At 42.2% G+C, this 21,013-nt stretch overlaps 1 protein-coding gene across 4 annotated transcripts in view; it reads left to right on the top strand.

Annotated features, from left to right (window-relative positions):
• cntnap3 (contactin associated protein family member 3) overlaps positions 1–21,013 on the top strand; it is a 221,017-nt gene that overhangs the window by 75,134 nt on the left and 124,870 nt on the right. For all 4 annotated transcript variants that reach the window (XM_052458344.1, XM_052458342.1, XM_052458341.1 and 1 more), the window contains exon 5: positions 8,034–8,243. In XM_052458344.1, the coding sequence (XP_052314304.1) occupies positions 8,034–8,243 (210 nt within the window). The remainder of the gene's footprint in view (positions 1–8,033; positions 8,244–21,013) is intronic.

Raw genomic sequence — 21,013 nt, 5'->3', positions numbered from 1 at the left:
TCTCCTTAATGCAAACGCTGTATCTGATTTTTTTTTAAAAAACTTTACGGAAAAAGCATAATCTGAGAACGGCGCTCAGAGCCCAATCCAGCCAGAGATATATCCGCTATGTTGGAGTCAACAGAAGTTTGAAATAACACTATAAATATTCACTTACCTTTGATGATCTTCATCAGAAGGCACTCCCAGGAATCCCAATTCGACAATAAATGACTGATTTGTTTCATAAGGTTCCATAAAGTCCATCATTTATGTCCAAATAGACACTTGTTGTTAGCGTGTTCAACCCAGTAATCCATCTTCATGAGGCGCGAGAACTTCGTCCAGACAAAAACACAAAAGGTTCTGTTACAGGTCGTAGAAACTAGTGAAACGATGTTTGGAATCAATCTTTAAAATGTTTTTAACATAAATCATCAATAAGGTTCCAACCGGAGAATTCTATGTCTTCAGAAAAGCACTGGAACGAGAGCTAACTCTCTTGTGACCGCGCGTCATGAGACCAAGGCACTCTGCCAGACCACTGATTCAAACAGGTCTCATGAGCCCCTCCTTTATAGTAGAATCCTCAAACAAGTTTGAAAAGAGCGTTTACATCTAGTGGAAGCTGTAGGAAGTGCAACTTGACTCTTTAGACACTGTGTATTCGGTAGGCTAAGCTTTGAAAAACGACAAACCCCAGAGTTCCCACTTCCTGGTGGATTTGTCTCAGGTTTTCACCTGCCATATGAGTTCTGTTATACTCACAGACATCTTTCAAACAGTTTTTGAAACTTTGGAGTGTTTTCTAGCCAATACTACTAATAATATGCATATATTAGCATCTGGGACAGAGTAGGAGGCAGTTCACTCTGGGCACGCTATTCATCCAAAAGCGAAAATGCTGCCCGCTGTCCCAAAAAGGTTAAAGAGCAGCAGTAAAATAACAATAGCGATGCTATAAAGAGGGTGCACCGGTACAGATTCAGTGTTTGGGGGCACCAGTTAGTCAAGGTAATTGAGGTAATATGTATATGTAGCTAGAGTTATTAAAGTGACTATGCATAGATAATAACAGAGTAGCAGCGGTGTAAAGGGGGGGCAATGCAAATTGTCCTCGGAAGACATTTCATTAGATGTTCAGGAGTCTTATGGCTTGGGGGTAGAAGCTGTTTAGAAGCTTCTTGGACCTAGACTTGGTGCTCCGGTACCACTTGCCATACGTTATCAGAGAGAACAGTTTTTCTTAGACAATTTCTAGGGCCTTCCTCTGACACCGCCTGGTATAGAGGTCCGGGATGGCAGGAAGCTTGGCCCCAGTGATGTACTGGGCCATACACACTACCCTCTGTAGTTCCTTGAGATCGGAGGCCGAGCAGTTGCCATACCAGGCAGTGATGCTACCAGTCAGGATGCTCTCGATGGTGCAGTTGTAGAGCCTTTTGAGGATCTGAGTACCCATGCCAAATCTTTTCAGTCTCCTGAGGGGGAATAGGTTTTGTCGTGCCCTCGTCACGAATATCTTGGTGTGCTGTGGACACCAAGGAACTTGAAGCTCTCAACCTGCTCCACTACCGCCCAGTCGATGAGAATGGGGATGTGATCAGTCCTCCTTTTCCTGTAGTCCACAATCATATCCTTTGTTTTGATCACATTGAGGGAGTGATTGTTGTCCTGGCACCACACGTCTCTGATGTTCTCCCTGTAGGATGTCTCGTCGTTGTCTGTGATCAGGCCTACCACTGTTGTGTCGTTGGCAAACTTAATGATGGTATTGGATTCATGCCTGGCCGTGCAGTCATGAGTGAACAGGGAGTACAGGAGGGGACGGAGCCCGCACCCCTGAGTGACCACCGTGTTGAGGATCAGAGTGGGGGATGTGTTGTTATACCTACCCTTACCACCTGGGGGCGGCCCGTCAGGAGGTCCAGGATCCAGCTGCAGAGGGAGGTGTTTAGTCCCCGGGTCCTTAGCTTAGTGATGGTGTTGAACGCTGAGCTGTAGTCAATGAATAGTAGTCTCACACAGGTGTTCCTTTTGTCCAGGTGGGAAAGGGCAGTGTGGAGTGCAATAGAGATTGCATCATCTGTAGATCTGAGTAGGCGGTATGCAAATTGGAGTGTGTCTAGGGTTCTGGATAATGGTGTTGATGTGATCCATGGTCAACCTTTCAAAGCACTTCATGGCTGCAGATGTGAGTGCACAGGTCGGTAGTCATTTAGGCAGGTTACCTTAGTGTTCTTGGGCATATGGACTATGGTTGTCTGCTTGAAACATGTTGGAATTACAGACATGTTGAAGATGTAATTGAAGACACTTGCCAGTTGGTCAGCGCATGCTCGTAGTGCACGTCCTGGTAATCTGTCTGGCCCTGCGGCCTTGTGAATGTTGACCTTTTTAACTTCTTGGATATAGGGGGCGCTCTTTTAATTTATGGATAAAAGACCTTCCGCTTTTAAACAAGATATTTTGTCACGAAAATATGCTCGACTATGCATATAATTGACAGCTTCGGAAAGAAAACACTCTGACGTTTCCAAAACTGCAAATATATTATCTGTGAGTGCCACAGAACTGATGCAACAGGTGAAACCAAGATGAAACTTCAAACAGGAAATGAGCAGAATTTGAGGCTCTATTTTCCATTGTCTCCTTATATGGCTGTGAATGTGCCCTGAACGAGCCTACGCTTTCTGCCGTTTGTCCAAGGTGTCTGCAGCATTGTGACGTATATTTGTAGGCATATCATTGGAAGATTGGCCATAAGAGACTACATTTACCAGGTGTCCGCCCGGTGTCCTTTGTCGAAAATTGGTGCGTAATCTCCAAGCTGCACGCATTCATCCATGTGATTCAGGGGAGAGAGGAGACTTCCACGAACGATATATCATCAAAGAGATATGTGAAAAACACCTTGAGGATTGATTCTAAACAACGTTTACCATGTTTCAGCCGATATTATGGAGTTAATTTGGAAAAAAGTTTTTTTTTGGTAGCCAAACGTGATGTACAAAACTGAGCGATTTTTTTTTTTTTCCTACACAAAGAATCTTTTTGGACAAACTGAACATTTGCTATCTAACTGAGAGTCTACTCATTGAAAACATCCGAAGTTCTTCAAAGGTAAATGATTTTATTTGAATGCTTTTCTTGTTTTTGTGAAAATGTTGCCCGCTCAATGCTAACGCTAAATGCTACGCTAGCTATCAATACTGTTACACAAATGCTTGTTTTGCTATGGTTGAAAAGCATATTTTGAAAATCTGAGATGACAGTGTTGTTAACAGAAGGCTAAGCTTGAGAGCTAGCATATTTATTTCATTTCATTTGCGATTTTCATGAATAGTTAACGTTGCGTTATGGTAATGAGCTTGAGGCTGTATTCACGATCCCGGATCCGGGATGGCTAGAATCAAGAGGTTAAAGGTCTTACTCACATTGGCTGCGGAGAGCTTGATCATACATTCTTCCGGAACAGCTGATGCTCTCATGCATGTTTGTGTTACTTGCCTCGAAGCAAGCATATAAGTAATTTAGCTTGTTTGGTTGGCTTGTGTCACTTAGCAGGTCTCGCCTTTGCTTCCCTTTGTAGTCTGTAATAGTTTGCAAGCCCTGCCAAATCCGACGAGCGTTGGAGCCGGTGTAGTACTTTTTGAGCTGGAAACTGTTGTTCTGATTAAATAAGCAATATAAACTGGCCTTCTTTAGACTAGTTGAGTGTCTGGAGCATCAGCATTTGTGGATTTGATTGAAAATGCCTGAAACAAAGTACTTTATTCTGAAACTCATCAGTCTATTCTTGTTCTGAGAAATGAAGGCTATTCCATGCGAGAAATTGCAAAGAAACTGAAGATCTCGTACAACGCGGTGTACCACTCCCTTCACAGAACAGCACAAACCGGCTCTAATCAGAATAGAAAGAGGAGTGGGAGGCCCCAGTGCACAACTGAGCAAGAGGACAAGTACATTAGTGTCTAGTTTGAGAAACAGATGCCTCACAGGTCCTCAACTGGCAGCTTCATTAAATAGTACCCGCAAAACACCAGTCTCAACGTCAACAGTGAAGAGGCGACTACGGATGCTGGCCTTCTAGTCAGAGTTGCAAAGAAAAAGCCATATCTCTGTCCAGTTTCTGTGTTCTTTTGCCCATCGTAATCTTTTACTTTTATTGGCCAGTCCGAGATATGGCAATGCACTGGGGGACATTATCCTATACCAATATAGGGTTAATGATATAATAACCAAAACAGAGGTAGCCAGCTCACAATTGCAAGCTCGCAGTTGAAACTACTAATTAGCATAACCATAAATATGACATTATCTTCAGAGTGCATCTTCAGACAAGATATGAAATATGTACTAACATGGCTAACACAATGAAAGCTAACTGGTGGGAAAACACAAGGATGGCTGGAACTTTCTCTCACTTGACTACTCACGAGCTGACCTTCTCTGAGCTGGAGATAACACAGTATGCTCTGCTCCACTTCACTGGTGGGCGGAGCTCCAGCTCTGATATGATGAAGTAACATCATTGAAATGATTACCTACAAATACTTCAGACTTTTCTATTGCCACCCCTGAATTCACTATGTTAATTCACTCCTAAGAAAGTCTCAATACTTAACTTGACTATCTTAACTCTCTCTTTCATACATATCTTACCCAGACCTAACAGACATGATACGAGATGTGTAGGGGTGTTTAGCCGCTCCATCAACAGAGGATCTGGCTAGGTATAACCACTAATAACAAAAAACTCTAGTCCCGTACATAAATGATGAAAAGGGTTCTCTGCTCAAGTGGAGAAGAGAAGCTGCTGTCCGTAACAGCCTGGCGTAGCTACAGCTCTGATATGATTATCTACAAATATTTCACAACCTTTTGTACACTATGAGACTCGAAAATTGAGCTAAGGTGCATCCTGTTTCCATTGATCATCCTTCAGATGTTTCTACAACTTGATTGTGGAGTCCACCTGTGGTAAATTCAATTGATTGGACATTATTTGGAAAGGGACACACCTAAGGTCCCACAGTAGACAGTGAATGTCAGAGCAAAAACCAAACCACGAGGATGAAGGAACTGTCCATATAGCTCTGAAACAGGATTGTGTCTAACCACGATCTGGGGAAGGGTACCAAAATATTTCTGCAGCATTTAAGGTCCCCAAGAACACAGTGACCTCCATCATTCTTAAATGGAAAAAGTTTGGAACCACCAAGACTTTTACTAGAGCTGTCCGCTCATCCAAACTGAGCAATCTGGGGAAATGGAAGGCATCAGGGTTGACAGAGCTCCAGAGTTCATCTGTGGAGACGAGAGAAACTTCCAGAAGGATAACCATCTCTGCAGCACTCCACCAATCAGGCCTTTATTGTAGAGTGGCCAGATAGAAGCCACTTCTCAGTAAAAGGTACATTACAGCCTACTTGGAGTTTGCCAATAGGCACCTAAAGGACTCTCAGATAATGGGAAACAAGATTTGCCCTGAATGCCAAGTCTGGAGGAAACCTGGCATCGTCCCTGCGCTGTAGCACGGTGGTGGCAGCATCATGATGTGGAGACTAGTCAGGATCGAGGGAAAGATGAACACAGCAAAGTAAAGATACCCTTGATGATAACCTGCTCCAGAGTGCTCTGGACCTCAGACTGGGGCGAAGGTTCAATTTCCAACAGGAAAATGACCCTAAGCCAAGCCAAGGCAACCCAGGAGTGGCTTCGAAACAAGTCTCTGAATATCCTTGAGTGGCCCAGCTAGAACCTGGACTTGAACCCGATCGAACATCTCTGAACAGACCTGAAAATAACTGTGCAGGGACGCTCCCTATCCAACCTGACAGAGTTTGAGAGGATCTGCAGAGAAGAATGGGAGAACCTCCCCTAATAAAGGTGTGCCAAGCTTATAGCTTATAGCTCAAGAAGACTTGAGGCTGTAATCGCTGCCAAAATTGATTCAACAATGTGATTTATTTCATTATTATACTTTTTTTCATTTGCAAAAATTCTAAACCTGTTTTTCATTATGGGGTATTGTATGTAGATTGATGACGAAAACAAACACTTTCATCCATTTTAGAATATGGCTGTAATAAGGTTCTGAATACTTTCCCAATATTGTGTGTGTACATTATTTTGTTAGACTCTTTCACTCAGATATCATATTAAATACTGGAAACCTTTCTCTCCACCCTATGGTAAAATGTGTGGAATTGCAGGACATTAGCTGTAAAACTGCTCAATTTTCTTTCTGCCCCTTTGAATTATTTTTTAAAAATTGCATGACATTAGTTAGACAAGTGCAAAATCTTCTCTCTGCCCCATGGCAAAATGTGTAGAATTGCACCAAACTTATTTTAAAACTGCAACATTTTCTCTATGCCCAACAGCAAAATGTGCAGATTAGCGGGAATTAAACTCTGAAACAAACCCAAAAACACTTAGGGCCCCTAAAAGGCTGGGGCCGGCTCTGACTGCGGCCCCTCATCAGCCACAGCAGCCCCTCATGATGAGTTCAGATTTTTCATGGTCCCCACCCACGTCAAAGTTTTCCATCTTTGCATTATTACAATGAGAATACTGTAATCTGGTTGTATTGACGTTGTTGCATATGTCCAGTATTAAACAATGCAAGGGAAGGACTGTACGTGTACTAACTGCATGCTCTTTTCTGTGGATGAGCCAACAAACAATATGCAAAAGATCCATTTATTTTCTTTTTCATCACTGTTGTCATTTCTGTTTACAGCGAGCATGTCTCACACAGACATCCATATCTGTTATGTCTCACACTGTGGCTCTGTTTCTCCCTCAGTCCAACAACCTGTCCCTGGATTGTTTGTTTTTTAATCAGTCCTCCATTGTAGAGCGGTGATTTATGATGTATATTAAACAAATATATGAATAGTTTTGTGTTCTTTTTGTATGCAGCACTATTGGGAGGAGATGTATTAAATTGTGGATAAGCGAGGACAGAGTGGATGTGTTTTGATATTTTATATTGTGTTTTGAATGATTATACATAAGAGCAGACAGTTTTACCCTTAAAACGATTATTGCCAACGGTTTGTTTATACTTATTTAACTGGCTTTTGGCTATGGAACAGCATTCTGAAGGGTTTATGTTTTAACCCTCAGTGACTGCTACCTGTGCTATAGGTATTATTATTCTGTAATGACCATTTAACAATGTAATTTGTAACCGTGAAAGTAAATGCCAGGGAAATAGGCCTGTAATCCCAAAATGACATATGTTTAAGTATGTCATATTCAACTTACAATGCATTGCAAACAAAATCAATAAGGTAAAAGCATAAGATAAAAGGTCAGTACTCTCACATTAAAGTATTCTTTAGTCTTTAATCACAGCTCTTCAATCATAATCATGAAAAAGACTGATCTAGTGATGGAAGTGGTTTGATGTGTGACGGACCAAGGCTACCCTGCCTCATTAGAGGCAGTTAAGTAAGGAGAAATTAGCTTCGGCTCTAAATCTCACTCAACCAGCACATACTGGAGCCTATAATGCACATCTAATTGCTAATAAAAACACTGAACGCAATGAATGGCTGCCACTGATTGTGAATAACGTCTCTACTATTCTCTTCGGTATCCCAGTGGTCAAATCAGGTTGAAATTGGCTCATTACAACCAGCATTACAGCTGATGTTATTTCAACAAGTGTTTCCCACTGGGTTTCTGCTGAATAGAATGTATGCATTTGTTTTCCTGCTGAAGATGAGGGTTGTGAATTTAACTTCTACTATCACAGGTTCGTAATGTAGTCCCTTATAGCTCAGTTGGTAGAGAATGGCACTTGCAATGCCAGGGTTGTGGGTTTGAGTCCTAAGGGGGACCACTATGAAAATGTATGGACCCAATACTGTAAGTCGCTCTAGATAAGAGCATCTTCTAAAATATAAACAATTAAATGTAAAGTTTGCCGTGTTAGATTGTACTACCATACACTACTGTATAATCTTTACTTGTGAATGTGTTGTTTGTACTACTATACTCTACAGTATAATCTTTACCTGTAAATGTGTTGTTTGCAGAGTCTGACGTGGCAAGGTTTGACGGCAGCAGCTGCTTGCTCTACAGGTTCAGCCCTAACCCAACATCAAGTCAAACAGCCAAAGACACCATCTCTCTGAAGTTCAAAACCCTGCAGAACTCTGGGACCTTGATACACACAGAGGGACAAGATGATCACACCATCACGCTGGAGTTACACAAAGGAAAACTTTTACTCCATCTCAGAAAAGGTACAGTGGCCTCTAGTACAATAAAATCCATTTATCTCGCATGTCCTTTATGACGTTCACTATACTTTTTTTATGATAAATAGTTTTCACAGTATAGAATGTGTTTGGAGCTGACCCAGTGTTTTAGGGGAATAGCCTACCATAGTATGTTACATCAACTACTATACTTACTACGATGCACAGCAGACAGGGAAAGAAAGTTTCATGTTTACCAGGCATAAGTGGGGCTAAACTTCAGGTGGTGTTATGTTCTCAGCTTGTCAGACTGTCCAAGGCATCAACATATGGTGCACCTCTTAGCAGGACCATCTGTCTGTTGCATACCACTAGGCTTGAGAGAGAGACACCTCTCTCTTCACCGGGAGGTTAGTACAGTAGATATCCACTAAGCACTATCAGCACACGGAGCACACCCACACACACACACACATGCACTGTACTATCAGCACACTAAACATGTCTAATACACAGCAGACCTACACATAATTATTGAGACACTTACGATAACTTAGGACTATAATAAATTCTGCAACTACTGAATGATTTAAGGATACCTTATTGCTGCAATCTGCAGTTTGCTGTATACTGTAGTCGGTTACTTAGGTTATCCAATCCAAAACCCAATAAAGGGTCTTTACTGTGGGATGCTCTGCTATTCGTTATTAGTTGAATACAATGAAAACACCACAATTTGTCACTGGAATAACGTGATTGTCAACATAATAAGAAGAGGAAATTAAAACAGCAGGTGACAGACTGGACCTGTGCCAAAACAGAATAAAAAGCAAAAAACAATCATAGTTTATCAAACTAGTTGAAGGGATCGAAATTGTCTGCTGCACTTAATCAATCCAAATGGCCATAGGCTACAGTATAACATTTTACACTACATGTGAGTACACAAACTATTTGAGTGGCCAGGTTTAAACATTTCGGTTTTGGTAGAAGTAGTGATGAACCTGGATAGACCGGTCTCCTTGTCTGATCATCTTCTGCATATTTCAAAAACTCAGTTTATGAGAGTTTTTATCCATTTTTTATTTAACATGTATATATTTAACCAGGTTTTTCCATTGATGGCAAGAACTCTGGTTTCTACATGTATAGAAATTCCAATCATAACGCTTATAGGCAATTCGCTAGGCAGGTTAGGTTTTCCCTCTAGGGCATAGAGTCTAGGCACTGCCATTTCTGTCTACCTTAGAGCCATGCCACATGCATGGCTCTGGCTAGACCTCTCCAATACACTGAATTTCCTCAACAGCAGCTCCAGTATTCTCTGCAATAGTTGTTCTCTTCTACACAATGTGATTGAATGACGCTGATAGTCAACTAGCCGACAGTAAACCATCGTTAGTGCTGTCATTTTTAAAGGAAAGCTCAGAGGGAGAAAATGAAAACCATCCGTTGTTATGATGGACGAGAGATTATGTCATTCTGTTTATCTTTATATGGACTGGCGCTGACAAAAGAACTGTGGCTCTGCCTCAATCAAAGCATTGTCGGGACGCTCTCCCTCTCTTCGTATTTTACATCACCCTTTCTCTCCTTCCCTCTGCCTCTTTATTTCTCTTTCCCTCTTCAAATCAAAATCAAATGTTGTTGGTCACATGCGCCGAATACAACAGGTGTAGACTTTACTGTGAAATGCTAACTTACAAAGGCCATTCCCAACAATGCAGAGTTAAATAGTAAGAAAAATATTTGACAAATAAAAAAGGAAATATTAACACGATAAAAACAATAATGAGGCTACATACAAGGGGTACCAGTACAGAGTCAATGTGCAGGGGTACCAGGTAGTTGAGGTCATTGAGGTAATAAAGTATGTACATGTAGGTACTGTAGTGGTAAAAGTAACTAGGCAATCAGGATAATTCATTAATAAAGTAGCATCAGCGTGTGTGAAGAGTGTGAGTGTGTGGCGTCAATATGCATGTGTTGTGTGAGTGATCATATTTAATGTATGTGTGTTGGAGTGTCAGAATAGTATGTGTGAGTCTGTGGGTGAAGTCTAGTGAGTGTACATTCTGCATGAAACATGTAATAATAAAGGGCGTCAATGTAAATAGTCTGGGTAGCCTTTTGATGAACTGTTCAGCAGTCTTATTGCACTCTGGTACCACTTGCCCTGCGGTAGCAGAAAGAACAGTCTATTACTTGGGTGGCTGGAATCTTTGACAATTTTTAACCCCTTCCTCTGAAAACGCCTGGTATAGAGGTCCTGGAAGGCAGGGAGTTCGGCCCCAGTGAGGTACTGCCCTCTGTAGCACCTTCCGGTTGGATGCCGAGCAGTTGCTATACCAAGTGGTGATGCAGCCAGTCAAGATGTTCTCAATGGTGCAGTTGTAGAACATTTTTAGGATCTTAGGGCCCACGCAAAATCTTTTCATTCTCCTGAGGGGGAAGATGCGTACCTCTTCACGACTGTATTGGTATGACTGGACCATGATAGGACCTTAGTGATGTGGACACCGAGGAATTTGAAACTCTCGACCCACTCCACTACAGCCTTGTCGATGTGAATAGGGGTGTGTTCGCTCTCCATTTCCTGTAGTCCAGATCAGCTCCTTTGTCTGGCCGATATTGAGGGAGAGGATGTTGTACTGGCACTACACTGCCAGATCTTTGACATCTTCCTTATAGGCTGTCTCATCGTCGTTGGAGATTAGGCCTACCACCGTTGTGTCGTCTGCAAACTTAATGATGGTGTTGGATTTGTGCATGGCCACACAGTCGTGGGTGAACAGGGAGTATAGGAGGGGACAGAGCATACACCCATGAGGTGCTCCCATGTTGTGGGTCAGCATGGTGGATGTGTTGTTGCCTAACCTCAACACCTGGGGGCAGCCCGTCAAGAAGTCCAGGATCCAGTTGCAGAGCGAATTGTTCCAGGGTCCTTAGCTTAATGATGAGCATGGAGAGCACTATGGTTTTGAACGCTGAGCTGCAGTCAATGAACATCATTCTCACCTAGGTGTTCCTTTTGTCCAGGTGGGAAAGGGCAGTGTGGAGTGCGATTGAGATTGCTTCATCTGTGGACCTGTTGGGGCAGTATGCGAATTGGAGTGGGTGCAGGGTTTCTGGGATCATGGTGTTGATCTCAGATATGACCAGCCGTTTGAAGCATTTCATGGCTACAGATGTAAGTGCTATGGGGCAGTAGTCATTTAGACAGGTTACCTTGGTTATCTTGGGCATAGGGACTATGGTGGTTTGCTTGAAACTTGTAGGTATTACAGACTGGAAAAGGGAAAGATTGAAAAACGCATGTTTTGAGTACGTGTCCTGGTAACCTGTCTGGCTCTGCGGCCTTAAGAATGTTAAGCTGTTTAAAGGTTTTACTCACATCTGCAATGGAGAGCGTGATCATACTGTTGTCTGGAACAGCTGGTGCTGTCATGCATGGTTCAGTGTTGCTTGTCTCGAAGCGAGCGTAGAAGGTATTTAAGTTGTCTGGTAGGCTTTAAGTTGTCTGCCCTGCCTATCTAAGGTCTTCGAAAGCCAAGTCAACAAACAGGTCACTGACCATCTCGAATCCCACCGTGCCTTCTCCGCTGTGCAATCTGGTTTCCGAGCCGGTCACGGGTGCACCTCAGCCACGCTCAAGGTACTAAACGATATCATAACCGCCATCGATAAAAGACAGTACTGTGCAGCCGTCTTCATCGACCTTGCCAAGGCTTTCGACTCTCAATCACCATATTCTTATCGGCAGACTCAGTAGCCTCGGTTTTTCTGATGACTGCCTTGCCTGGTTCACCAACTACTTTGCAGACAGAGTTCAGTGTGTCAAATCGGAGGGCATCTTGCTGCGGGCGATTCCCTGATCCACCTCTACGCAGACGACACCATTCTATATACTTCCGGCCCGTCCTTGGACACTGTGCTATCTAACCTCCAAACGAGCTTCAATGCCATACAACACTCCTTTCGTGGCCTCCAACTGCTCTTAAACGCTAGTAAAACCAAATGCATGCTTTTCAACCGTATGCTGCCTGCACCCGCACGCCTGACTAGCATCACCACCCTGGATGGTTCCGACCTTGAATATGTGGACATCTATAAGTACCTAGGTGTCTGGCTAGACTGTAAACTCTCCTTCCAGACTCATATCAAACATCTCCAATCGAAAATCAAATCTAGAATCGGCTTTCTATTCCGCAACAAAGCCTCCTTCACTCACGCCGCCAAACTTACCCTAGTAAAACTAACTATCCTACCAATCCTCGACTTCGGCGATGTCATCTACAAAATTGCTTCTAACACTCTACTCAGCAAACTGGATGCAGTTTATCACAGTGCCATCCGTTTTGTCACTAAAGCACCTTATACCACCCACCACTGCTCTAGTCGGCTGGCCCTCGCTACATATTCGTCGCCAGACCCACTGGCTCCAGGTCATCTACAAGTCCATGCTAGGTAAAGCTCCGCCTTATCTCAGTTCACTGGTCACGATGGCAACACCCACCCGTAGCACACGCTCCAGCAGGTGTATCTCACTGATCATCCCTAAAGCCAACACCTCATTTAGCCGCCTTTCGTTCCAGTTCTCTGCTGCCTGTGACTGGAACAAATTGCCAAAACCGCTGAAGTTGGAGACTTATCTCCCTCACCAACTTCAAACATCTGCTATCTGAGCAGCTAACCGATCGCTGCAGCTGTACATAGTCTATCGGTAAATAGCCCACCCATTTTTACCTACCTCATCCCCATACTGTTTTTATTTATTTACTTTTCTGCTCTTTTGCACACCAATATCTCTACCTGTACATGACCATTTGATCATTTATCACTCCAGTGTTAATCTGCAAAATTGTAATTATTCGCCTACCTCCTCATGCCTTTTGCACACAATGTATATAGACTCCCTTTTTTTAATTCTCTCTACTGTGTTATTGACTTGTTAATTGTTTACTCCATGTGTAACTCTGTGTTGTCTGTTCACACTGCTATGCTTTATCTTGGCCAGGTCGCAGTTGCAAATGAGAACTTGTTCTCAACTAGCCTACCTGGTTAAATAAAGATGAAATAAAATAAGAAAAAGGCTTTCAGATGGGTTTCCCTTTGTAATCCATGATAGTTTGCAAGCCCTGCCACATCCTGCAAGCATCAGAGTCGGTGTAGTAGGATTCAATTTTGTCCTTTATTGATGCTTTTCATGTTTGATGGTTTGTTGGAGGGCATAGCGGGATTTCTTATAAATGTCCGGATTGGTGTCCCGCTCCTTGAAAGCAGCAGCTCTAGCTTTTAACTCAGTGCAGATGATGCCTGTAATCCATGGATTCTGGTTGGATATGTACGTAGCGTCACTGTGGGGAAGACGTCATCGATGCACTTATTAATGAAGCCGTTGACTGATGTGTTAAACTCCTCAATGCCATCGAATTCATCCTGGAACATATTCCAGTCTGTGCTAACGAAACAGTCATGTAAGCTTAGCATCCGCGTCAACTGACCACTTCCACATTGATTGTGTCACTGGTACTTTCTGTTTGACTTTTTGCTTGGAAGAAGGAATCAGGAGAATAGAGTTATGGTCAGATTTGCCAAATAAAGGGCAACAGAGAGCTTTGTGTGTGGAGTGAAGGTTGTCCAGAGTTTTTTTTTTTTTAGGTGCACATATGGTGGTAGAAATGAGGTCAAATAGATTTCAGTTGGTTACCTTGTTATTTATCATCTGTAGCTCAGTTGATAGAGCATGGCCCTTGCAACAGAAGGATAGTGGGTTCAATCCCCAAGAAGGCCCATACCTAAAATGTATGCATGCATGATTGTAAGTCACTTTGGATAAAAGTGTTTGCTAAATAGCGTATATTATTTATCAGTTTTTTTCTTATTTTTACATCTATCCTCTCTCCCCTCTCTCCTTCCCCCCTCTCTACTTCCCCCTCTCTCCTTCCCCCTCTCTTCCTCCCCCTCTCTTTCCAATTTGTTTCATGCTGTAATTTACCAATGTAAGCTCTGTCTGTCTCTTTCACTCAGTCTTTCTCTTCTCTCTCACATGAATGTAATGTTGTGTCTATTGAATTAGTGTGACTCTTCCTCGGTTTTAATGCAAAGTTGAATTATCTGCATAATTTAGGTCAGTACCTCTCTGACTGTGTATTAGACCTGAAGCTATAATTAAGCAGCCATTTACTCAAGAATCAAGTCAAATCCTGATAAGAAACAGTCCCAATACAGGACAGCATTGACATTGAGTCCTCTATATAGGATAGTAAAAGTGCCTGGAAAGCAACAGTAACCAGCATACTGTACCTCTCGTACCTTCAACATTGATGGATGTCACAATATGACCATAACAATGTAGAGTAGACAGAGATGGTTATCTGGGGGGATTGACCTCTCTGCAGTTTACTATTGCCTTGTAACTCTTGTCATTCCCCTGTCAAGAAGCTTTCTCTGCACAGTTTGTGTTACTGTGATGGCTAGCCTTAAATTAAACGCTATTCTCCTTGGTGCATCCTAGATGGCACCCTATTCCCTTATGTAGTGCACTTATTTAGACGAAGTAGTACACTATAGTATATAGAGAATAGGGTGCTATTTGGGATGCAGTCCTGGTCTTCCTCTTTGAGGTAATCAGTGAGTTCCATTTGTAAGAGGGCCTTATCACGGCTGTGTGAGGGAGAGTGAGGGAGGGTGGCAGGGTCTTGTAATGGCTGTGTGAAGGAGGGGTGGCAGGCCATTCTTCCTCTGATTCTCTGAGGATTGGGGAAAGGACAGATTTACGTTGCTATAGGGGCACACTGTACTTTAAAGCTGTGACTACAGGCTCTGGCAGGAACCCTCTATAGAGAACATGGAGAACTGCTATAGCACTATGCAAATGCCACCCCCTGTATCTGCTCTGTCAGTTACATTCAAACATGTATGCATGTGCATGCTCACAAACTCACACGCATATGTAAACAACAAGTACACACACAAACACATACATATGGCTTTGTTGTGAAAATGGATAAATATTGAATTCTCTACACATAACCTATACACCTATTGTTGAGGAAAACCACAATACCATTCTTCCACATACACCATTATTGCCCATACATCTATCCAAACACGCAAATACAGTATATGTACATGCACAGCCATACTGTATGTACACACAGTCGCAACAAAGCTTTGGTCCAAGGCTTTTCATGAGGCAAGCCTGTGCAATCAATATGGCTGCAGTGCTCACATTGAAAAACCTAGGCTGTTCACCCTCCAAGGAGCAGACAGACAGACACAAGCTGTTTGCAGCAACTTTGCTGCCTGTATGTGGAAATGAATGAAATAAATGGATTGCCAAGATTTATTTCCGGTATGCAAAACCATTCCATTCCCTCTGTAGTTTACATTAATCAAAATGCCTGTTTATATTGTGAACCATTGGCTCATATTTCACTCCAATTCTTAACTGTCAACTGTAATATTTATTGGATGCAAATACATGAGGGTCAATGTGACCTGCTCCAGTGCATTCTGGAAGTGGGTTGATAACTGTATCCAACTGAGTTGAGATTATGTCAGCCACACAAGAGGTTGGTGGCACCTTAATTGAGGAGAACGGGCTTGTGGTAATTACAAGCCCTTAACCAACAATGCAGTTCTAAGAAAAAATAAAGTAACAAATAATTAAAGAGCAGCAGTAAAATAACAATAACGAGGCTATATACAGGGGGTACCGGTACAGAGTCAATGTGTGGGGGCACAGGTTAGTCAAGGTAATTGAGGAAATATATACATGTGGGTGGAGTTATTAAAGTGACTTATGTATAGATAATAACAGAGAGTAGCAGCAGCATAAAGAGGGGGGGGGGGGCAATGCAAGTAGTCTGGGTAGGCATTTGATTAGATGTTCAGTAGTCTTATGGATTGGGGTTATAAGCTGTTTAGAAGCCTCTTGGACCTAGACTTGGCGCTCTGGTACCACTTGCCATGCGGTAGCAGAACAGACTAGGGTGGCTAGTTTGATCAGCTGGCAAGTGTCATTTTTAGGGCCTTCCTCTGACATGGTAAAGAGGTCCTGGATGGCAGGAAGCTTGGCCCCAATGATGTACTGGACCGTACGCACTACCCTCTGTAGTGCCTTGCGGTCGGAGGCCGAGCAGTTGCCAAACCAGGCAGTGATGCAACCAGTCAGGATTGGAGGTCGGCCGATTAATCGGAATGGCAGATTAATTAGGGCCGATTTCAAGTTTTCATAACAATCGGTAATCAGCATTTTTGGACACTGATCATAGCTGATTATATTGCACTCCACGAGGAGATTGCCTCCACGGCAGGCTGACTACCTGTTATGCGACTGCAGCAAGGAGCCACGGTAAGGTGCTAGCTAGCATTAAATGTATCTTATAAAAAAACAAACAATCTTAACATAATCACTAGTTAACTACACATGGTTGATGATATTACTAGTTTATCTAGATTGTCCTACGTTGCATATAATCGATGCCTGTTAATTTATCATTAAATCATAGCCTACTTCGCCAAACGGGTGATTTCAACAAGCGCATTAGTGAAAAAAGCACTGTCGTTGCACCAATGTGTACCTAACCATAAACATCAACATCTTTCTTAAAATTACACAAGCATATATTTTTAAACCTGCATATTTAGTTAATATTGCCTGCTAACATGCATTTCTTTTAACAAGGGAAATTGTATCACTTCTCTTGTGTTCTGTGCAACAGAGTCAGGGTATATGCAGCAGTTTGGGCCGCCTGGCTCGTTGCGAACTGTGAAGACTATTTCTTCCTTACAAAGACAGCCAACTTCGCCAGAAGGGGGATGATTTTAACGAAAGCGCATTTGCGAAAAAAGCACAATCGTTGCACGAATGTACCTAACCATAAACATCAATGTCTTTCTTAAAATCAATACACAGAAGTATACATTTTTAAACCTGCATATTTAGTTAAAATAAATTCATGTTAGCAGACAATATTAAACTAGGGAAAGTGTGTCACTTCTCTTGCGTTCATATCACGCAGAGTCAGGATATATGCAACAGTTTGGGCCGCCTGGCTCATTGCGAACTAATTTGCCAGAATTTTACGTAATTATGATATAACATTGAAGGTTGTGCAATGTAACTGGAATATTTAAACTTATGAATGCCACCCGTTAGATAAAATACGTAACGGTTCCGTATTTCACTGAAAGAATAAACGTTAGATTTTCTAAATTATAGTTTCCAGATTTGACCATATTAATGACCTGAGGCTCGTATTTCTGCGTGCTAATATGTTATAATTAAGGCTGATTTGATATTTGATAGAGCAGTCTGACTGAGCGGTGGTAGGCAGCAGCAGGCTCATAAGCATTCATCCAAACAGCACTTTCGTGCGTTTGCCAGCAGCTCTTCGCAATACTTCGAACATTGCCCTGTTTATGACTTCAAGCCTATCAACTCCCGAGATTAGGCGGGTGTAACCGATGTGAAATGGCTAGCTAGTTAGCGGGTTGCGCGCTAATAGCGTTTCAAACGTCACTCGCTCTGAGACTTGGAGTCGTTGCTCTGCAAGGGCTGCGGCTTTTGTGGAGCGATGGGTAACGACGCTTCAAGGGTGGCTGTTGTCAATGTGTTCCTGGTTCGAGCCCAGGTAGGGGCGAGGAGAGGGACGGAAGCTATACATTACACTGGCAATACTAAAGTGCCTATAAGAACATCCAATAGTCAAAGTTATATGAAATACAAATGGTATAGACAGAAATAGTCCTATAATTCCTATAATAACCTCAACCTAAAACTTCTTACCTGGGTATATTGCAGACTCATTTTCAAAGGAACCACCAGCTTTCAAATGTTCTCATGTTCTGAGCAAGGAACTTAAACGTTAGCTTTTTTACATGGCACATATTGCACTTTTACTTTCTTCTGCAACACTTGGTTTTTGCATTATTTAAACCAAATTGAACATGTTTCATTATTTATTTGAGTCTAAATGGATTTGATTGATGAATTATATTAAGTTAAAATAAAATGTTCATTCAGTATTGTTGTAATTGTCATTATTCCAAATAAATAAATAAATAAAATCAGCCGATTAATCGGCATCAGCTTTTTTAGTCCTCCAATAATTTGTATCGGTATCGGCGTTGAAAAATCATAATCGGTCAACCTCTAGTCAGGATACTCTCGATGGTGCAACTGAAGAACCTTTTGAGGATCTGAGTTCCAATGACAAATCTTTTCAGTCTCCTAAGGGGAATAGGTTTTGATGTACCCTCTTCACGGTTGTCTTGGTGTGCTTGGACCATGTGAGTTTGTTGGTGATGTGGACACCAAGGAACCACTACAGCTCTACAGCCACTACAGCTCCACTACAGCCACGTCGATGAGAATGGGGGCGTGCTCGGTCCTCCTTTTCCTGTAGTACACAATCATCTCCTTAGTCTTGATCACGTTGAGGGAGAGGTTGTTGTCCTAGCACCACATGGCCAGGTCTTTGGCCTCCTCCCTATATGCTGTCTCGTCGTTGTTGGTGTTCAGGCCTACCACTGTTATGTAATCGGCAAACTTAATGATGGTGTGGGAGTCATGCCTGGCCGTGTAGTCATGAGTGAACAGGGAGTACAGGAGGGGACTGAGCACGCACCCCTGAGGGGCCCCCGTGTTAAGGATCAGAGTGGCGGATGTGTTGTTACCTACCCTTACCATCTGGGGTTGGCCCGTCAGGAAGTCCAGGATCTAGTTGCAGAGGAAGGTGTTTAGTCCCAGGGTCCTTAGCTTAGTGATGAGCTTTGAGGGCACTGTGGTGTTGAACGCTGAGCTGTCGTCAATTAATAGCATTCTCACATAGGTGTTCCTTTTGTCCAGGTGGGAATGGGCAGTGTACAGTGCAATAGAGATTGTATCATCTGTGGATCTGTTTGGTCCGGTATGCAAATTGGAGTGGGTCTAGGGTTTCTGGATAATGGTGTTGATGTGAGCCATAACCAACCTTTCAAAAAACTTCATGACTACAGACGTGAGTGCTACGGGTCGGTATTAATTTAGGCAGGTTACCTTAGTGTTCTTGGGCACAGAGACTATGGTGGTCTGCTTGGAACATGTTGGTATTACAGACTCAGACAGGGAGAGGTTGAAAATGTAATTGAAGACACTTGCCAGTTGGTCAGTGCATTCTCGGAGTACACGTCCTGGTAATCAGTCTGGTCCTGTCGCCTTGTAACGGCAGCCATCCTCTCCGGCTCCATCTTACATCATACAGGGCTCGACCAACCCAGATTATAATGTCTGATATACCACGGCTGTCAGCCAATCAGGGTTCGAACCAGACGTTTTATTATAATCAATATAACATGTGATTAGTTTTCCTCTGAAAGTACAGTCATAATATCACAGTCCAAGTATCCGTCAGAACATTTCAACATGCTTCTCCATCATTCTTAATGACTTTAAGTTTGTCAATGATTATATGTTGACCTATTACATTTTTATGGTTCACTGAACTAAGCACAAGGTGTATTCCTTGCCATGTACTGTAGCTGGGTAGCTGTTTTTTTCTCCAGCTTTTTTTTGCACAATTGATTGTAGGTTATGTATATGCAGTGTTTTAGAGCAAGTGTTTACGATCACAGCAATTTGAGTATGACATGTTGAAATAATTGAAACGGCCTGTATCTAGATAAGATTTTTTTTGCCATCATTGGTAATCTGATTTAAAGTTGCAGCAAACGACAGTAACATGTGCAATACAATTAAGTTATGCTGTTTTCAGATTGTCCCCATGAGTACTCCAGTTTATTCTCCATCAAATATAGTGAGATTATATGAGACTGATTGTGCAGAGACACAAGGCATTCACTACCCAACCTTAGGAAGAGCTATGGCTTTCATGGTTTCCCCTTTAAATAAGATATCTGCATTTCTGCTGGTCAACAGCAGACATGTACGTAAAATGGCAGTTTTCAGACGGCCATTTAGACAAATGAGTTTGTGTAGATAATATAAGGTTGCTGTACTTTACTGTGTGCCCATCTATTTTTCTATTTCCAAACTGGCTCCTTTAGCATCACTGTACCTAGGCAGAATTTCACCAGCATGGTTTATGTAAGTGTTACGTCTCAAATGGCCCTTGGTCAAAAGTCAATCAAATTTTATTTGTCACATGCGCCGAATACAACTGGTGTAGACTTTAACGTGAAAGGAATAAAATATATATAGGGAGTACCACATCAATGTGAAGAGGTATGAGGTATTTGAGGTAGATATGTACATGAAGGCAGGGTAAAGTGATCAGGCATCAGGGTTGATTGTAATAAGAGTAAAATAAAGAACAGAGTAGCAGGATCAAATGATGAGTGTAAAAGTTTGTGCGTGTGTGTGTGCATGTGTGTGGGTTTTGTGTGAAAGTGTCAATATATTGTGAGTGTGTGTATATGGTGTACAGTGCATTTGGAAAGAATTCAGACCACTTCACTTTTTCCATATTTTGTTACGTTACAGCCTTCTTCTAAAATTGATTAAATACATTTTTTCCTCATCAATCTACACACAATACCCCATAACGACAACGCGTAAACAAGGCTTTACATTTTTTTGCAAATATGTTAAAAATGTAAAACATATACCTTATATGCATAAGTATTCAGACCCTTTAATAAGAGAGTTGAAATTGAGCTCTGGTGCATCCTGTTTTCATTGATCATCCTTGAGATGTTTCTCCAACTTGATTGGAGATTGTGACAAATTCAATTGATTAAAAATTATTTGTAAAGATACACTTGTCTACCTAAGGTGCCACAGTTGACAATGCATGTCAGAGCAAAAA

Source organism: Oncorhynchus keta, chromosome 12 (assembly GCF_023373465.1).
Source record: "Oncorhynchus keta strain PuntledgeMale-10-30-2019 chromosome 12, Oket_V2, whole genome shotgun sequence".
Classification (NCBI taxonomy): domain Eukaryota; kingdom Metazoa; phylum Chordata; class Actinopteri; order Salmoniformes; family Salmonidae; genus Oncorhynchus; species Oncorhynchus keta.
Note: the sequence above shows the minus strand (reverse complement) of the source record. Positions and strands in the feature narration are given on the sequence as shown.